Raw genomic sequence first — 13,787 nt, forward strand, 5'->3', positions numbered from 1 at the left:
CTGATGTTCCCTAGAATGTACCTTAAGGTATTATGAGATATAAAATACCTTATTAAAATGACAATACTACAGGGACACTGATCAGATCCCATCATTAACTAGTTAACAAGTCATCAGTAATTAGTTATAATGTTGAGCTGAGAGGGGAACTAAGACTTGGGCAATCATTTTCAGAGAATGTGAGAAGACCAGAGCTAAGCATGCAGACTAGACAGGGAAATATCCATAGAAAGAAGGCCTTGGATGGTAGACACAGTTTACCATGGTGACTCAGATCATAGGTCTCTGCACAGAGGGCCTAAGATTCAAATCTCACTCAGTAGCTGTCTTACCTCTAAGAAAATTGCCTTTTTCTTTGTCTTCTGTCCCTATTCTTTAAGACCATAGAAGATGAGGTAGACCGATCTATGTAGATCTTTCTGTAGATTTGCAATTGTTATTTCCTGCTGTCACACTGATTCTTTGTCCCTGCAGAACACAACAGCAAGTCTTTAATCTGACTCAAAATGGTTAAACTGAGGGATGGTTTGCTTTCTCATATGCAAATTGGTGACCTTCCAATTGAGTTCAGTAGTAGATGCCTGGCATACACGCAAGGCCCTGGGCTTATTCCTTTGCATCATAAAAAGATAAATAAGAAAAGAAAAAGAGTTTGTGATACTGTTTTATATCTGTCACATTTGCTGAAATTAATCTCAACTGTTAATCCTCAATGTTTTAACATTTAGAAAATCTTTATTCTAGATGAAGTCTAGTCTAATTGAAACTATGTACAGATACCGATCTGACCTGAAAATCATATTTAATATCATCGATTCTGATCACTCAGGTAAAGGAATGTTGATTAGTTTGAAGGACTGAAAACTTGGTTTTAATTTAACTTTGACATACAATTACCGATTTTCAAACTTTAAAAAAAATGCAGGTTTGGGACTATGGCTTAGTGGTAGATTGTCTGTTGTGTATGAGGCTCTGGGTACCATCTTCAGCACCCTGCCACCACCCTAACTTATGTGCAGAGGCATTTGAGTATGAATCACTATCACTAGTGATCCATGAAAGTAGATCTTTGCATATTAAAACAAGCAACAGTAGGTCTATGAGATGATTCATCACGAAAAGGTGCTCACTGCTGACCACTATGACCTATATTCAGTCCCGAGACTCACATGGTAGAAAGGCAGAAGGAGGAATAGACACTCTCAAGGTGGCATCTGAGCTCCATATTTGCACTATGACATGGGCTATGAGTACACAAGCACACACACATGCATACATGCATGCACACACGCGACATCATCTTAACTCCCAGGGCACTTTGTCCTGCTCTGATGTTGCTCCCTCTTCTGCCATCTTTCTCTGTGTCTTGCATCCTTGTGTTTTAGTTTTTATGAGCTCTATACCACTTTCATCCATGCTCACTCAACATTTCTTTACCATGTATTCCTTTTACCATTAGACTATTCTCAGGATCCTAAGTAGCTGCAAGTGCCATGTTGTTTCTCATGTTTATGACCTTGTTCTCCTGTCTCCTTCGGTGTTCTGAATCTCAGGCATGTTAGTGAGCTGGTAATTGGTACTATTCAGTTAGTGTTGCTTCCCCCCTACTCTTGCAGGTCAGTCTGCCACTTACCACCCTTTGCCTGCTTCCCTTTAGGTCTGATCTCCATGGATGAATTTCGGACCATGTGGAAACTTTTCAATGCTCATTACAAAGCTCATATTGATGATTCCCAAATTGATGAGCTTGCCAGCACAGTGGACTTCAACAAAGATGGCAACATAGACTTTAATGAGTTTTTAAGGGCTTTCTATGTAGTACATAAATATGAGAAGCCACAGAGCCCTGTTTCTTGAGATGAACGAAACTTCTCCCAGCCTCCTTAAAAACAGCTGACCCCAACTGTCAGTCTTAACAAGGGCCCTTGAAAATCACAGTAGTAGAGAAAAGTAGACCCTAATTCACACCATAAGTAGATGCATCATGTGAGTGTTGGCAGTCCTTAGCAAACTGCTATTGGTAAGACTATGTTAAATATCAGTTGATGAGATTTACTTCCAGTGTTGGGATCCATACATCGCCAGTGATAAACTGGGTTTGAGCCTAGTGCTGATCTCAGATGACACCTAACCAGGAGACCAGAGAAATTTAGAAGCATACTGAAAGGAGCCCAGAGAGCAGGATAGAAAATGATTAGGTATAATATCTTTGAGTGGCTGAGGATGAGATGAATACTAAACTATTATTGAAATAAAATATTTCCATCATCAAACTAATTGTTTTTTGGAGATTGCCAAACCAGTGATCTTGAGTAGGTGGAGGGACCACCTTCAGGGATGAGAACCATATCAGAATCTTGGGAGGGACTGTGAGAATAACAAACTCCCTATTTTTCTTGTTTGCTGGAAATAGGAAGTCAATATATTCACATTAATTAATATGGTCTGACAGCTTGATGGGTAAGCAGGGCCTTGGTCCTATACCCCCTGTAGCTCATTCTGTTATTCTGGTTACATATCAAACAACTGCTTTCCAAGGGTGAGGCTATAGTTCATTATTTTTAAAGCTTTGGAACTTTGAGATCAAGAAATAATCCAGATCATGTGAGCCTCCCTGCTACATGTATCAGAAATAATGAATAAGCTGTATCAGATATCTTTTGAAATGAATAACTAAACTTGTAGAAAAGCAAAAGAACCCCCCAGGTGCAGGAAAACAATGTAATTGAAACCATAGTAATACTAATATCATACAAGATAGGTTTTAATGCTGTCGATGGAAAAATACAACTTTTGCCTTGAAGAATAAGTGATAATTTATTTAAATATGCATTCATACCCAGAAACATATTTTGCCTCCAACTCTATGCTCCAACATGGCAACCATTTCATAATTTTCTTACAGTTACAAAAAAAAGCAATTATGCATCAAAACACATGAATACATTGATGGAAATATCAGTTAGGAGGGTTATATAGCAAGGTGCTAAAATCTCCATCATAGGCCTCACATGCTATCTGATGAGCCTGCTAGAATGGATTGATGGAAGTTAGTGGCTTGTTAAGAATACATCTAAAATGCTTTTGATTCATTCTTTAGTTTTTAAATTGAAATGTAATTACATCTTGTTCTCCTTCCCTTTGCTCCCTACAACCCCTGCCCATGTATACCTCCTACTCCCCTCTGCTGCCTCTCAAATTCATAGCATTATGTCAAAGCTAGAAATGGGCAAAGAATTACTTTTGTTAAAGATTTTTTTAAAAAAGATTTATTTATTTTATGTATATGAGTACATTGTAGCTGTTTTCAGACACACCAGAAGAGGGCATCAGATCCCATTACAGATGGTTGTGAGCCATCATGTGGTTGCCGGAATTGAACTCAGGACCTCTGGAAGAACAATGAGTGCTCTTAACCACTGAGCCACAGATGTCCAGCCTCTCAAAGAATGACTTTTAAAGGGACTGAAAATAATCCAAAATAATTTGACTTGGTCTGAAGCATTTTAATTTTCCATAATCACAAAATTAAGCCATTTGACGTTGTATAATCTAACACAGGTCCAGCTTTTTTTCCCCTCCCCACTAGGAACTTCAGTTCACAATACAAAGAATATCATTGAGGGTAAAGAAAAAATCATTACTAAATGCTAAAAGGAATAATTTGCCAGGAAGAAAAAATAATTTTAGATATATGTGCATCTAATAGCCAAGCTTTCAAACTAATCCTGAAATTTATGTAAGAGCTAGACTAAAGTGATAGAAGAAGCTTTGTAATATACCTTTGTCAATAACTTACTATGCAAATATAAAATAAGCATATGGACCATTGGAAAGCCTAACTAATTCACCTGATGCATCATGTGTATATATGAGTGAATGTATATAAATGTATGTGTGTATACTCTATAGATATGTGCATATGCAAACATACCTATGCAACTCTGAAATCAATTTTTGAAATATGACTTTTAAAAGATCAATGCTAAAGAATACATATTTTATGCACATAGGAACATTTATAAAAACTGACCACAAAACAGACCACCATTACCAAACAATTGATGACAAGCAATTAAATTCAAAATAAATATGTGAAAGGCTCTAGGTTTGAGGCCCAGTACTTGAAAAAAAAAAGGAAAAAGCTAGCCGTATTAATGGAGACTAAAAAAAGGAATGTAACTATAGATTTTCCATAAATCTTTAAAAAGAAGTTCACAAAAATTCTATAACTCTGTGCCAAGTTTTAACAAAAAATTAACTGCTACGTGAACGCTTCTTTTGCTGAGATAAAAACAAAACAAACCCAAAAAATAAAACAAAAACAACAAAACATACACACACACACACACACACACAAGGTCTCAGGTCAGGTCTCAGGTCTCAAATCTCAGCTTATCTTTCCAGGGACGTCAAGGCAGGATCTCAAACAGCTTGTCACACCTTATCACAGTGAAGCGCCTTGCATGTGTTGGACTGTTTGTTTTGTCACCAAGCTTTCTCCGTCTAGATCAGTGGTTTTCAACCTTCCTAATGCTGTGACCCTTTAATACAGTTCCTCATGTCATGGTAACCTTCAACCATAAAATTACTCTCGTTGACACACCATAACTGTAATTTTGCTACTGTTATGAAATGTAATGTGAATATTTTTTTGGAGATAGAGGATTGCTGAAGGGGTTGCAAATCACAGGTTGAGATCAGCTAGTCTAGAGGGTGTGGTGCCGTCCATAATGGGCTGGGTAGCAGTAGTGGGGGAAAAAAGTCTTCAACCTATGTGTACAAAACTCCTTCCCTTTTGTCTCATATTAAACTAACTGATTGTTTGTATATGTGTGTGTGCATGCATTTTCATAGAGAGTTTGCTACTGAAAATGGCTCCCAAGCCTAGTGGTGAAGCGTTGTCTAGTATTCCTAACTATAAGAAAGCTGTGAGGTACCTTATAGAGAAAATGTGTTAACTAAAATTCATTCAAGCATGCATGATAGCATTGTTGGCATGAGTTTAGTGTTAGTGAATCAATAACAATGAACTCTATTTAAAGAGAAATATTTGTAAAAACAGGATCTATATTGGTCAGTCAATACAAATGGTGGCCAAAGTCTGCCAGGAACCCAACCCTATGTTTCCCCAAGGAGCATTCTTTCAGTATCTGTTAATTCAGTGTTCACTGGATATATAGACCCCCCAAATACTGGGAATAATAAAAATAAAGTGAATTCTTCAAACATTTTCTGCTTTTTAAAAAGTATTTATTTGTTTTGCTTTTCAAGAGCATTTACCTGTTTAATTTTCTGCAAATGATTTAGGAGTACTTATTGAATTAGTCTATTTGTTTTTACACAGCTGTAATGACATGTGTATCATATAGGAAGCTCCCCCAAACACATGGCTCTCATTTTAGGCTCCTTGTTACCATCCACTGATCTCTGGGGCTGTTTTCCCACAAATGCTTCATGTGTTAACTACTGATGGCATGAGCCCTGCTCTCACACGGATTGTTTGAGTGTCTATGGTCCTTTCACCCTCTGTCCACATATTAGAATCAGCTTGTCAAAATTTGTGAAATCAGCTATTGGAATTTAATAGGAATTGCATCATTTCTAAATTAGTCTTCACTTTCATGACTCTTCCTGCTCGTAAACATGACATATTTTCCAATTATTTTAGAATTTTTTCACCTACTTTAATGAAGAAGTTTGTGTCATTTCTATAATCCTTAAAAGAGATTAATGCCAAGGTGAAGTCCTGGGCAGATTTAAAGGGAAAAGGGTGTGAGGAGAGAGAAATGATAAAATTATAATCTCAAAAAATAAATAAGATAAAAATGATTCATGGCACGTTATACTATGTGAGTTTTGTACTGCTCTTCTATTTCTTTTTTTTGTTTGTTTGTTTTAATCTTCTTGCTTGCTTCCCACACAGAGTTCTATTTTAGAGTCTGGCTGATTCTTTTCTAGCCTTCAGTTACTCTATACATTTCTTGTATGACTTGTATGGATCTGTGGAGGGGAACCTATTTATGTGTTTGTACCATGTGCAGACACTTGATCAGTCTGGATTGTTCACGTGTGGAATTTGTAATTTTCCATTGTTAATTCATCATTAGTAGCACTTTTTGTTGTTGTTCCATATGTTTGTATGTCTGGAATATCCCATGATATTTGGGATGTGGGAGCTTTTCTTCCATGTCTTTGTTTGACTTGTTCCCAGGGGTATCAGTGCTTAAGGAACTGGTCTTATGTAACTTTTTAGTCTAGAATCTAGAGAATTATGTGGGTAGAGTTGAAAGCAGAATGAATTGTAGCCCTGTGGTTTTAAATTCTCAAAGAGCTTTTATTATTTTCCCACCCAAAGCCCCGTGGCCCCATAGTCTCTCTTGTTTTTAAGTCTTTTCATAAATAAAATAGTTCTTTGAGGGTCTTGGCTTTATGTGAAGTTCTCAGTTTAATTCTTTACCTCCTAAAGCCCAAAGCCTCATTTCCTGTGCCCATGTAGGGCTATTAAATCCCAAACCCCTAGGTTCTGCAGACAAATACCCCCTGTTATCTCAAGCATTCACTCTTCTGCTTTTGCTTTTCCCCCTTTGTTTCTGGCACCTAGGGGCTGGCTTTTCTTATTTGTGAGCCTAGTTGTACATTTAAAATAATCATGCTAGATTTTACTCAGTGTATCTAGGTGATTATGATAAAAGGATTTTCATGTTGTCTGAGTTCCTATACTTATCCAGTGATAAGTAGAGATTTTGCATTCTTTAGCATGATAATAGACTGCATTCATAGAATTTGTTAATGATATTTAGACTTCATATTTTTATCCAATGATTAAATGTTCATAATATGCGATGCATTCGGATTATATAATGTGTCATTTATTGGGCCACAATTTTAAAACCATGGTAGGACTTCTGAATTTCTGTAACAATTTTTACATAAATGACATCATATTGTATTTTTTAAAAAAGGCCACACTTCATTCTTTTCACTTTTCCTTCCCTAGCATTTGGATGGGCCTCGTCCATTCTTCCTCACAGACAGAAGACATATGAACCTGACCCACTTTCTGTACTTTTACTCTCTGCATATAAATCTGCATAAGACCATTTATATTCTCATAGATGTATATATTCATATATACTTAAGACAATAACAGAGCTTTTATTTTGTACTGCATTGAAAAATGGAATTAGATAATTATTTTCTGCATTCTGCTTTTACTCTTATATGGCACTAAAGGCCCAGGGAGCTGTTCCTACATGTAATCAGCACCCAACAAAGAGATAGAATTTTGTGCTGTCAAGATGGCTAAGTGAATGAGGGCACTTACCACAAAGTCTGATGACCTGAGTTCGATCCCTGGAACCTCCATTCTGGAAGGAGAGACCTGACTCTCCATGTTGTTCTCTGACCTCTACATGCAGACAGTGGCACCTGTGCACTCACACACTGCACAAGCACATATACAATGAATAAATATGAAAATAATTTTGAAACAAAATAGAATATTCCCAGTGCTCCAGAGTCACTCCCACCTATGCCTCCTCTGAGTTGCCTCTCACTTCCCTAAGGTACCCATCATCCTGACTTTAACAACATAGATTTCTCTAGTCCTTTCTGGGATTCTATAGAAAAGAAACCATTCAATATAACATTATATATAACATTCTAATGTACTTATATTTAGTCATTTATTCTGATGACTGTAGAATACCTCATTATGTGAATATATCAGAATTTATCCATCTACTGGTAGATCTAGGAGCTATTGTGGATAGTACTGTCATGACCATTTTTGTTCATTAATTTACACTTTAACTACCATAAAAATATTCAGTGCTGTGGAGGATTACTTTAATTAAGTTATTCTGCTTCTGCTTTGATTAATGGGATGCTTTATATTGAAGGTAAACTTGACAGGATCTGGAATTACCTTGGAGACAGATATCTGGGTATATCTGAGGAGAATTCTCTAGATTGGGTTAATTGGGGTAGGAAGACTTCATCTTAATTATAGGCAGTACCATTCCATGGGCTGGAGTCCCAGGTGTATCATAAAGGAGAAGGCTGAGCAGAAGTATCCATCACATTCTGCTTCCTGACTGTAGCTTCAATGTGATTAGCTGGTTACCTTATGTTCTTGACCACTAAGGTAAAAATTCAAAAAGTATTATGTATATTGAGCACACATAGGAATGTCGATCTATCCCTAATGGTAGGATGGTAGGTTAGGTTATCAAATATCTTACCGGGTTCATCTATTCCTTGAATGGCTGAAATTTTGAGCCTATTCATGTACTTAGATTTTCTTTTTGATAAATTATTTCTTCATGTTTTGGTTACATTTTCTTTGAGTTTATATATTTTTGTCTCACCAATTTGTAAATTAATTCTAGCTAGGTATGGTGACACATACCTGAAATTCTAGCACTCTGAAGCCTGAAGCAGGAGGATTTCAATCTAGTGAGCTAGGAAGATCCTAACGAAAAAGAGTTAACACCTTAGTTGTTTTCATTGAAAAGTATTTCCGTGCCTACTGTTTCTATATTGACTTTGTTCATGTTACTTTTGACTAGATAAAAATTTTATATTTTAAAATAATAATTACATTAATATTTCCTTTAATTACTTCTGCTTTTGTAGAAGGTGTTTGCAATGTCTCTAGAGCATATATTTACTCTCTGGAATGTTCTTGAAAGATCTTTATTTTTTTTAAATGTAGGTCTTTATAGTACAATAATTTATTTTTATATGGTATAAAATGTGCTTTATTTCTATATTTTTATGATTTTTCTCTTTTTTCAACACTGGAGAATGGACCTAGGGCCTGGAGCCAGGCAAATACTCTACCCTTGCACCAGCCCCCTCTGTGGTTTATTTTTATATTCTTCTCTACAGGCTCCCTGTCATGCCAGCCTTGTTTATTGACCAGTCTAAATCCTTCCTCCTGCATGAGATGAATGGCTATAGTGGTCAGGTACTAATTTCTCAAATATATCAGTATTTAATTTAGATTTTCTAGATATATCCATTAGTTTTGACCATTTTCATACTAACATTATATTTATTCAATTTTTAGCGCCATGATCTCATTCAACTGTCCTTTTCAGTTTTCTTAGCTATTTCCAGACATTTATTTCTCTATAGAGAACTTAATGTAACTTTATGAAATTACAAGGAAAACCCTGCTAATGTTATTGAGCTGGGCTTGACTATAATACAAATGGCTTGCAACAAGTTTGAGTCCTGCCTGAGGTACACAATGAATTCTAGTCCAGCACGAAACTCCAAAAACAAAACTAACACACAAAACAAAAGCCTCCAGAAGATTCTAATTGTAATGGAATATAACGTATATATTACATTTGGAAAATTTAATGTTTTTATGATAACAAGTATTCTTATCATTTGTTCATAAATTATTTTCTTTTTCATTCTTATGTTTCTTTTATTATTCCTAATTTTTTTTATATTTTTGCACAACTGGAAATGGGATTTTTCAGTTTTATATGCATTACTTACTATTCGAGTAAGAGAGGGGAAAGCTGTTTATTGGGTTATTGTATCTAGTCTCCTTAGGAGATATGCTACTAATTCTAATATCTCTTGCTTTTTCAAGCTAGTCAGTTACAATATCAGCAGACTTCATTTATTTTTATTTTAGGTGGTCACATTTAGCACACAGAATGACCAGGAAACTAAGTTTTGTATATACAATGAGAAGGTTTTTAAAATGAAAAGTATGCGCTTTTTCCTTTGATTTCTTTTGTTTTGGGGAACAAGTTCTCACTGTGGAGCCCAGGCTGGCCTCTAACTTGGAGTCTGTCAATCTTCCTGCCTTAGCCTTCCAAGTGATGGTATTATTGACGTGATCTACCCTATTTTATATTTGAGAAATATGCAGGAAAGCATTAACTGTTAGTTTGAAATTCCAACTTATCTGGATGACGTGTATTTTATTAGGCACCAGTGATGATGCCTACTGTTTTACCTTCCTTTTATGCTGCATTTGCTGAAATCTAGAAAGACTCTATCTCTCACCTAGGGTGCACATTAGTATGAATCCTTAGGTTCTGATGGTTAATTGAAGATCTATGCATTTAAAAACTTCCCTAAATAGTCTAATGTGCACCCAGTGTTGAAAACCACTGTCTTAAGATGAAATAATGATGGTGTCAGCATGCATTAGGAATCTAAGTCAAAAGTCAGGTGTGATAGCACAGATCTTTGATCCTAGCACTAGAGAGGTAGAGGCAGTTAGATCTATGTTGAGTTCAAGACCAGCCTAATCTACAGAGTGAGTTCCAGGATAGCCAGGGCCACAAAGTGAGATCCTGCTTTTTAAAAAAAAATAATAAAAGAATCTATGTCAAATATTCTCCAGTGGAGAGTGGATGTCTTAAAAAAGCAAGGCACTAAGTTTGGTGGGTAGGAAAGGGGGTGGATCCGAGAGGAGTTGGGGAGGGAGAGTGAATATGATCAAAACACATGTGGCACAAGATTCTCAAACAAATCACTTTAGTCTTGATTACACAGTTTTCATCTGGTTCTGTTACTGGGATGTCATTCCAGACTCTCCAATTCCTGTCCTTAAAATCTCCATTGGAAGAATTCAGACCAGGCATGCAGAACATAGTCTAGAAGATAGGGGTACAGTTTACAGAAATAAGAGTGGGCAGTGGCCAAAGGGGCCACTCACTGTGGAGGAAAACACTCACAGACTGAGAGTGGACATTGGCCAGAGACATTGCTGTCCAGATGATTGGCAGGCCCTTTTGGATTGACTCTTAGAGGAAAGGGCAATGATTTGTCATTTCTCTCCCTCCTTCTCTCCTTTCCTCCCTCCCTTCCTTATTTTCAATTAAAAAGGCTCCTACTACATAATAATCTTACATGGTTGAGGGATCTTGGATCCAGGTTTAGATAATTAATAATTAATGACCTTCTAGGCAATTCAAGATGTCACAGCTCCTCCTGAGGCTAGTAACTCAGGTTCTGTTTCTCCAACTAGTAATTAGAGTCCTGAAGTTCTAGTTTTACAAACAGTTGGTTATATGGAGGGATCCAGTCATAACATCTCCTACACCTTTTATCTGACTATGTAACTGACCTATTTTAAACAGATGATTTTTGTCATCTATTTTTAAAGATGTACACACATGTATTTGTCTGTTCGTGCATGTGTGCATTGGTGAGTGTGTGCATATGAGTGCATGTGCCTGTGGAAGCCAGAGTCTTCAAATTCCATGGAGCTGTAGTTTCAGGCAGTTGTGAGGCACTTAAGGTGGGTGCTGGGAATGAGAGCTCTGGATTCCATGGTAGACATTCAGTTTGAGAAATGCAGGAACAAGTAGCCCTGAATCCATTTGTCCACCAAGGTCAGAGGAAACTGTTTGGGGCCAGTGTGGTCTTGGAGCTTTTTTTTTTCATGCTTTCTTAAATGGTAGATCAATACAACCCTTTCTAAACTTTTCTGTACTAAATGGTCCATTTGTCAATTTTGGTAGCTTCAATTTTGCAAAGCAATCACCCTTTCCTTCTAAATCGTATAGATTTTAATTTCTACTAAATCTCTAGCTGTATTATATTTCTCAGTCCTCTGGTAAACCTCTGCTTCTTTACTAACTTTTCCCTCTTGACCTGTGTGTGAGGGGTTTTGTAACTGGAGTAGAAGCCTCAGCATGCTATGCACTGCCAGCCATGCCAATACACCAGCCAAAAAGGAATGAGTAATGAGCAAAAAGGAGGAGGGCATTTAACCAGACAAGCGGGGTCCAGTGATACTAGGACCAACTTCCAGATACAGATACGAACTTCCGATTTAACAGAAGAAGAATTTGAGCAAGGAGCAAGAGGCATTCATACTTCACTAGTCCTGGTGAAGACCGATGCTACTCATCATTGTCTGAGCACTGATCCTGCAAGCTGGGGCCAGTGTATTGTTAAAGCTGTTAACACCCACCTTAGTTTTCAGGACATAATCGCTCTAGATTAGAGCCTCACTATTCTAGGTGTTTGCCCTTATCTGGGTAGGGGCCTGTGGGCTGCCCTATAGGCTTTGCTGTTCCTGGAGTCCAAGGCAATTGCAGGTTTCAGTCAATGCTTTATTTTTATGTCTTTAGCATAGAAGGGCATGAAATAGACTAGGTGTCAGTGGATGTTTAGACAGACCTTCCTTGAGGGAGTAACATGCCTATGCAGAATCAAGCAAGAATCTGACTCAAAGTTAAGGAGGTAGGTACAGGAGAGCTGGGCTTTCAGCCTGCTCTTTCTTACCTGATGGGCCTAAGTGATGGGCTTTTCAGCAAAAACAGTTTCTAAGTGGCTGTTCCAATCGCCTCTACTATGAGTGGTTTCAGAGTACTTCAAAAACACAAAAACAAAAAACCCAGGGACTTTCTGATCCTCTTGCCTCTATTTCCTGAATGCTTGGATTTCAGGCATGTGCTACTACACTCTGATTCTGTGGTCCTGGGGGACAGAACCTAGGGCTTTGTGCATGCTCTGTAAGTACTCTACCGACTGAGTTGTGTCTCCAGCCCTAAGTGCCAGGATTTGTATTTATTGACACTCTGACTTGGCAGGCTAGTTTTTTTTCACTTCTTCCTTATACCAGCAATTTCCATTTCTTCCTTTTCAGACAGTATATCATGTAGCCCAGGCTGGCTTCAAACCCATGGTGTCGCTGAGGATATCCTCAAATTCTTCATCTTCTGGCCTCCCAGTCCCAAGTGTTAGGATGACAGATCTGCTCCACCTTGCCTGCATGATCAGATCCTTTCTCTACAAATTATCTTCTGATTTCTGTTGAGTTATAATTTTGCTGTTTTTCTAACTTTTTAAAGATTGGCATAGAGATTTAATTTGTAAAGGTTATTTAAAATAATAAAGATGTTAAAGGCTATGAAATTTCCTTTGAGCGCTGCTTTCACTGCATGAGTCAATTTTAGTGTGAAGAGGTCCCTTTTAAACTATTTTCTAAGAAGTAATTTCCTGTTGATTTTTCTCTCTACCAGTTTTCTGGAAGCAAGTTCCTTATTTTCCACATTTAAAAAAATTCCATATTTAAATGTCATCATTGCTTGATTTTTTTCCCTTGAAATCTTAACTGTCTTTGTGGCCATGAACCCAATCTATGATTATGAATTTTTTCATGTGAAGAATATATAATATTGTAAAATGTATATTTGTTTTCACCCCATTTCCTGGCATACAATTCTGAAAACCCTTTCAATCTTCCAAGTGATATGCCCTTTCGCATGCTAATGAGCTCACTGCAGGGCAGCCTGAGAAAGTTTCTGATTGGGAGCTAGACCTAAGGTAGGATTAGAGTCCTGGGGCTTTCAGCTCTATCCACCAAGCTCCAGAGAGGGGAGAGGAGTTAAGCTCATCATTAATGGCCAAGACTTTAATCACTTGTGCATATGTAATGAAGTATTCATGGTAATCCACAAAATATATGGCTTGGAGACCTTCTTAAAGCCAAACCTGTAGAATCTCTTGGATGTCCATCCTGGCATGACTTTCTCCATGCATCTCTCCATATCCCTTGTGATATCTTTTATATTAAAGAGGTAACTGTTTCCTTGAGTTATGTAAGACACTCTAGCATATTAATCAAAAGTTGGGGGCTGTGGCAACTCTGATTTATAGTTACCAGGTCAGAAGTGCTTGTGAGTGGCTTCTGGAGGAGCAGGCTATTGAAGTCCTGTGGGACTGAGCCCTTAGCCTGTGGAGTCTAACCCTATTTTCAGTAGCTAGCATCAGAATTGAATTGAATTAGAGGATGC

At 37.4% G+C, this 13,787-nt stretch overlaps 1 protein-coding gene across 1 annotated transcript in view; it reads left to right on the plus strand.

The window, feature by feature from the left end:
- The window catches only part of Ppef1 (protein phosphatase with EF-hand domain 1), an 87,917-nt gene extending 85,644 nt beyond the window's left edge, over positions 1–2,273 (plus strand). Inside the window, exons 15-16 of the mRNA XM_028772712.1 lie at positions 745–829; positions 1,658–2,273. Coding sequence (XP_028628545.1) covers positions 745–829; positions 1,658–1,857 — 285 coding nt within the window. The 3' untranslated portion in view covers positions 1,858–2,273. The remainder of the gene's footprint in view (positions 1–744; positions 830–1,657) is intronic.
- The last annotated feature ends 11,514 nt before the right edge of the window (positions 2,274–13,787 follow it).

This window comes from Grammomys surdaster, unplaced genomic scaffold, assembly GCF_004785775.1.
Source record: "Grammomys surdaster isolate TR1022 unplaced genomic scaffold, NIH_TR_1.0 217, whole genome shotgun sequence".
Lineage (NCBI taxonomy): Eukaryota > Metazoa > Chordata > Mammalia > Rodentia > Muridae > Grammomys > Grammomys surdaster.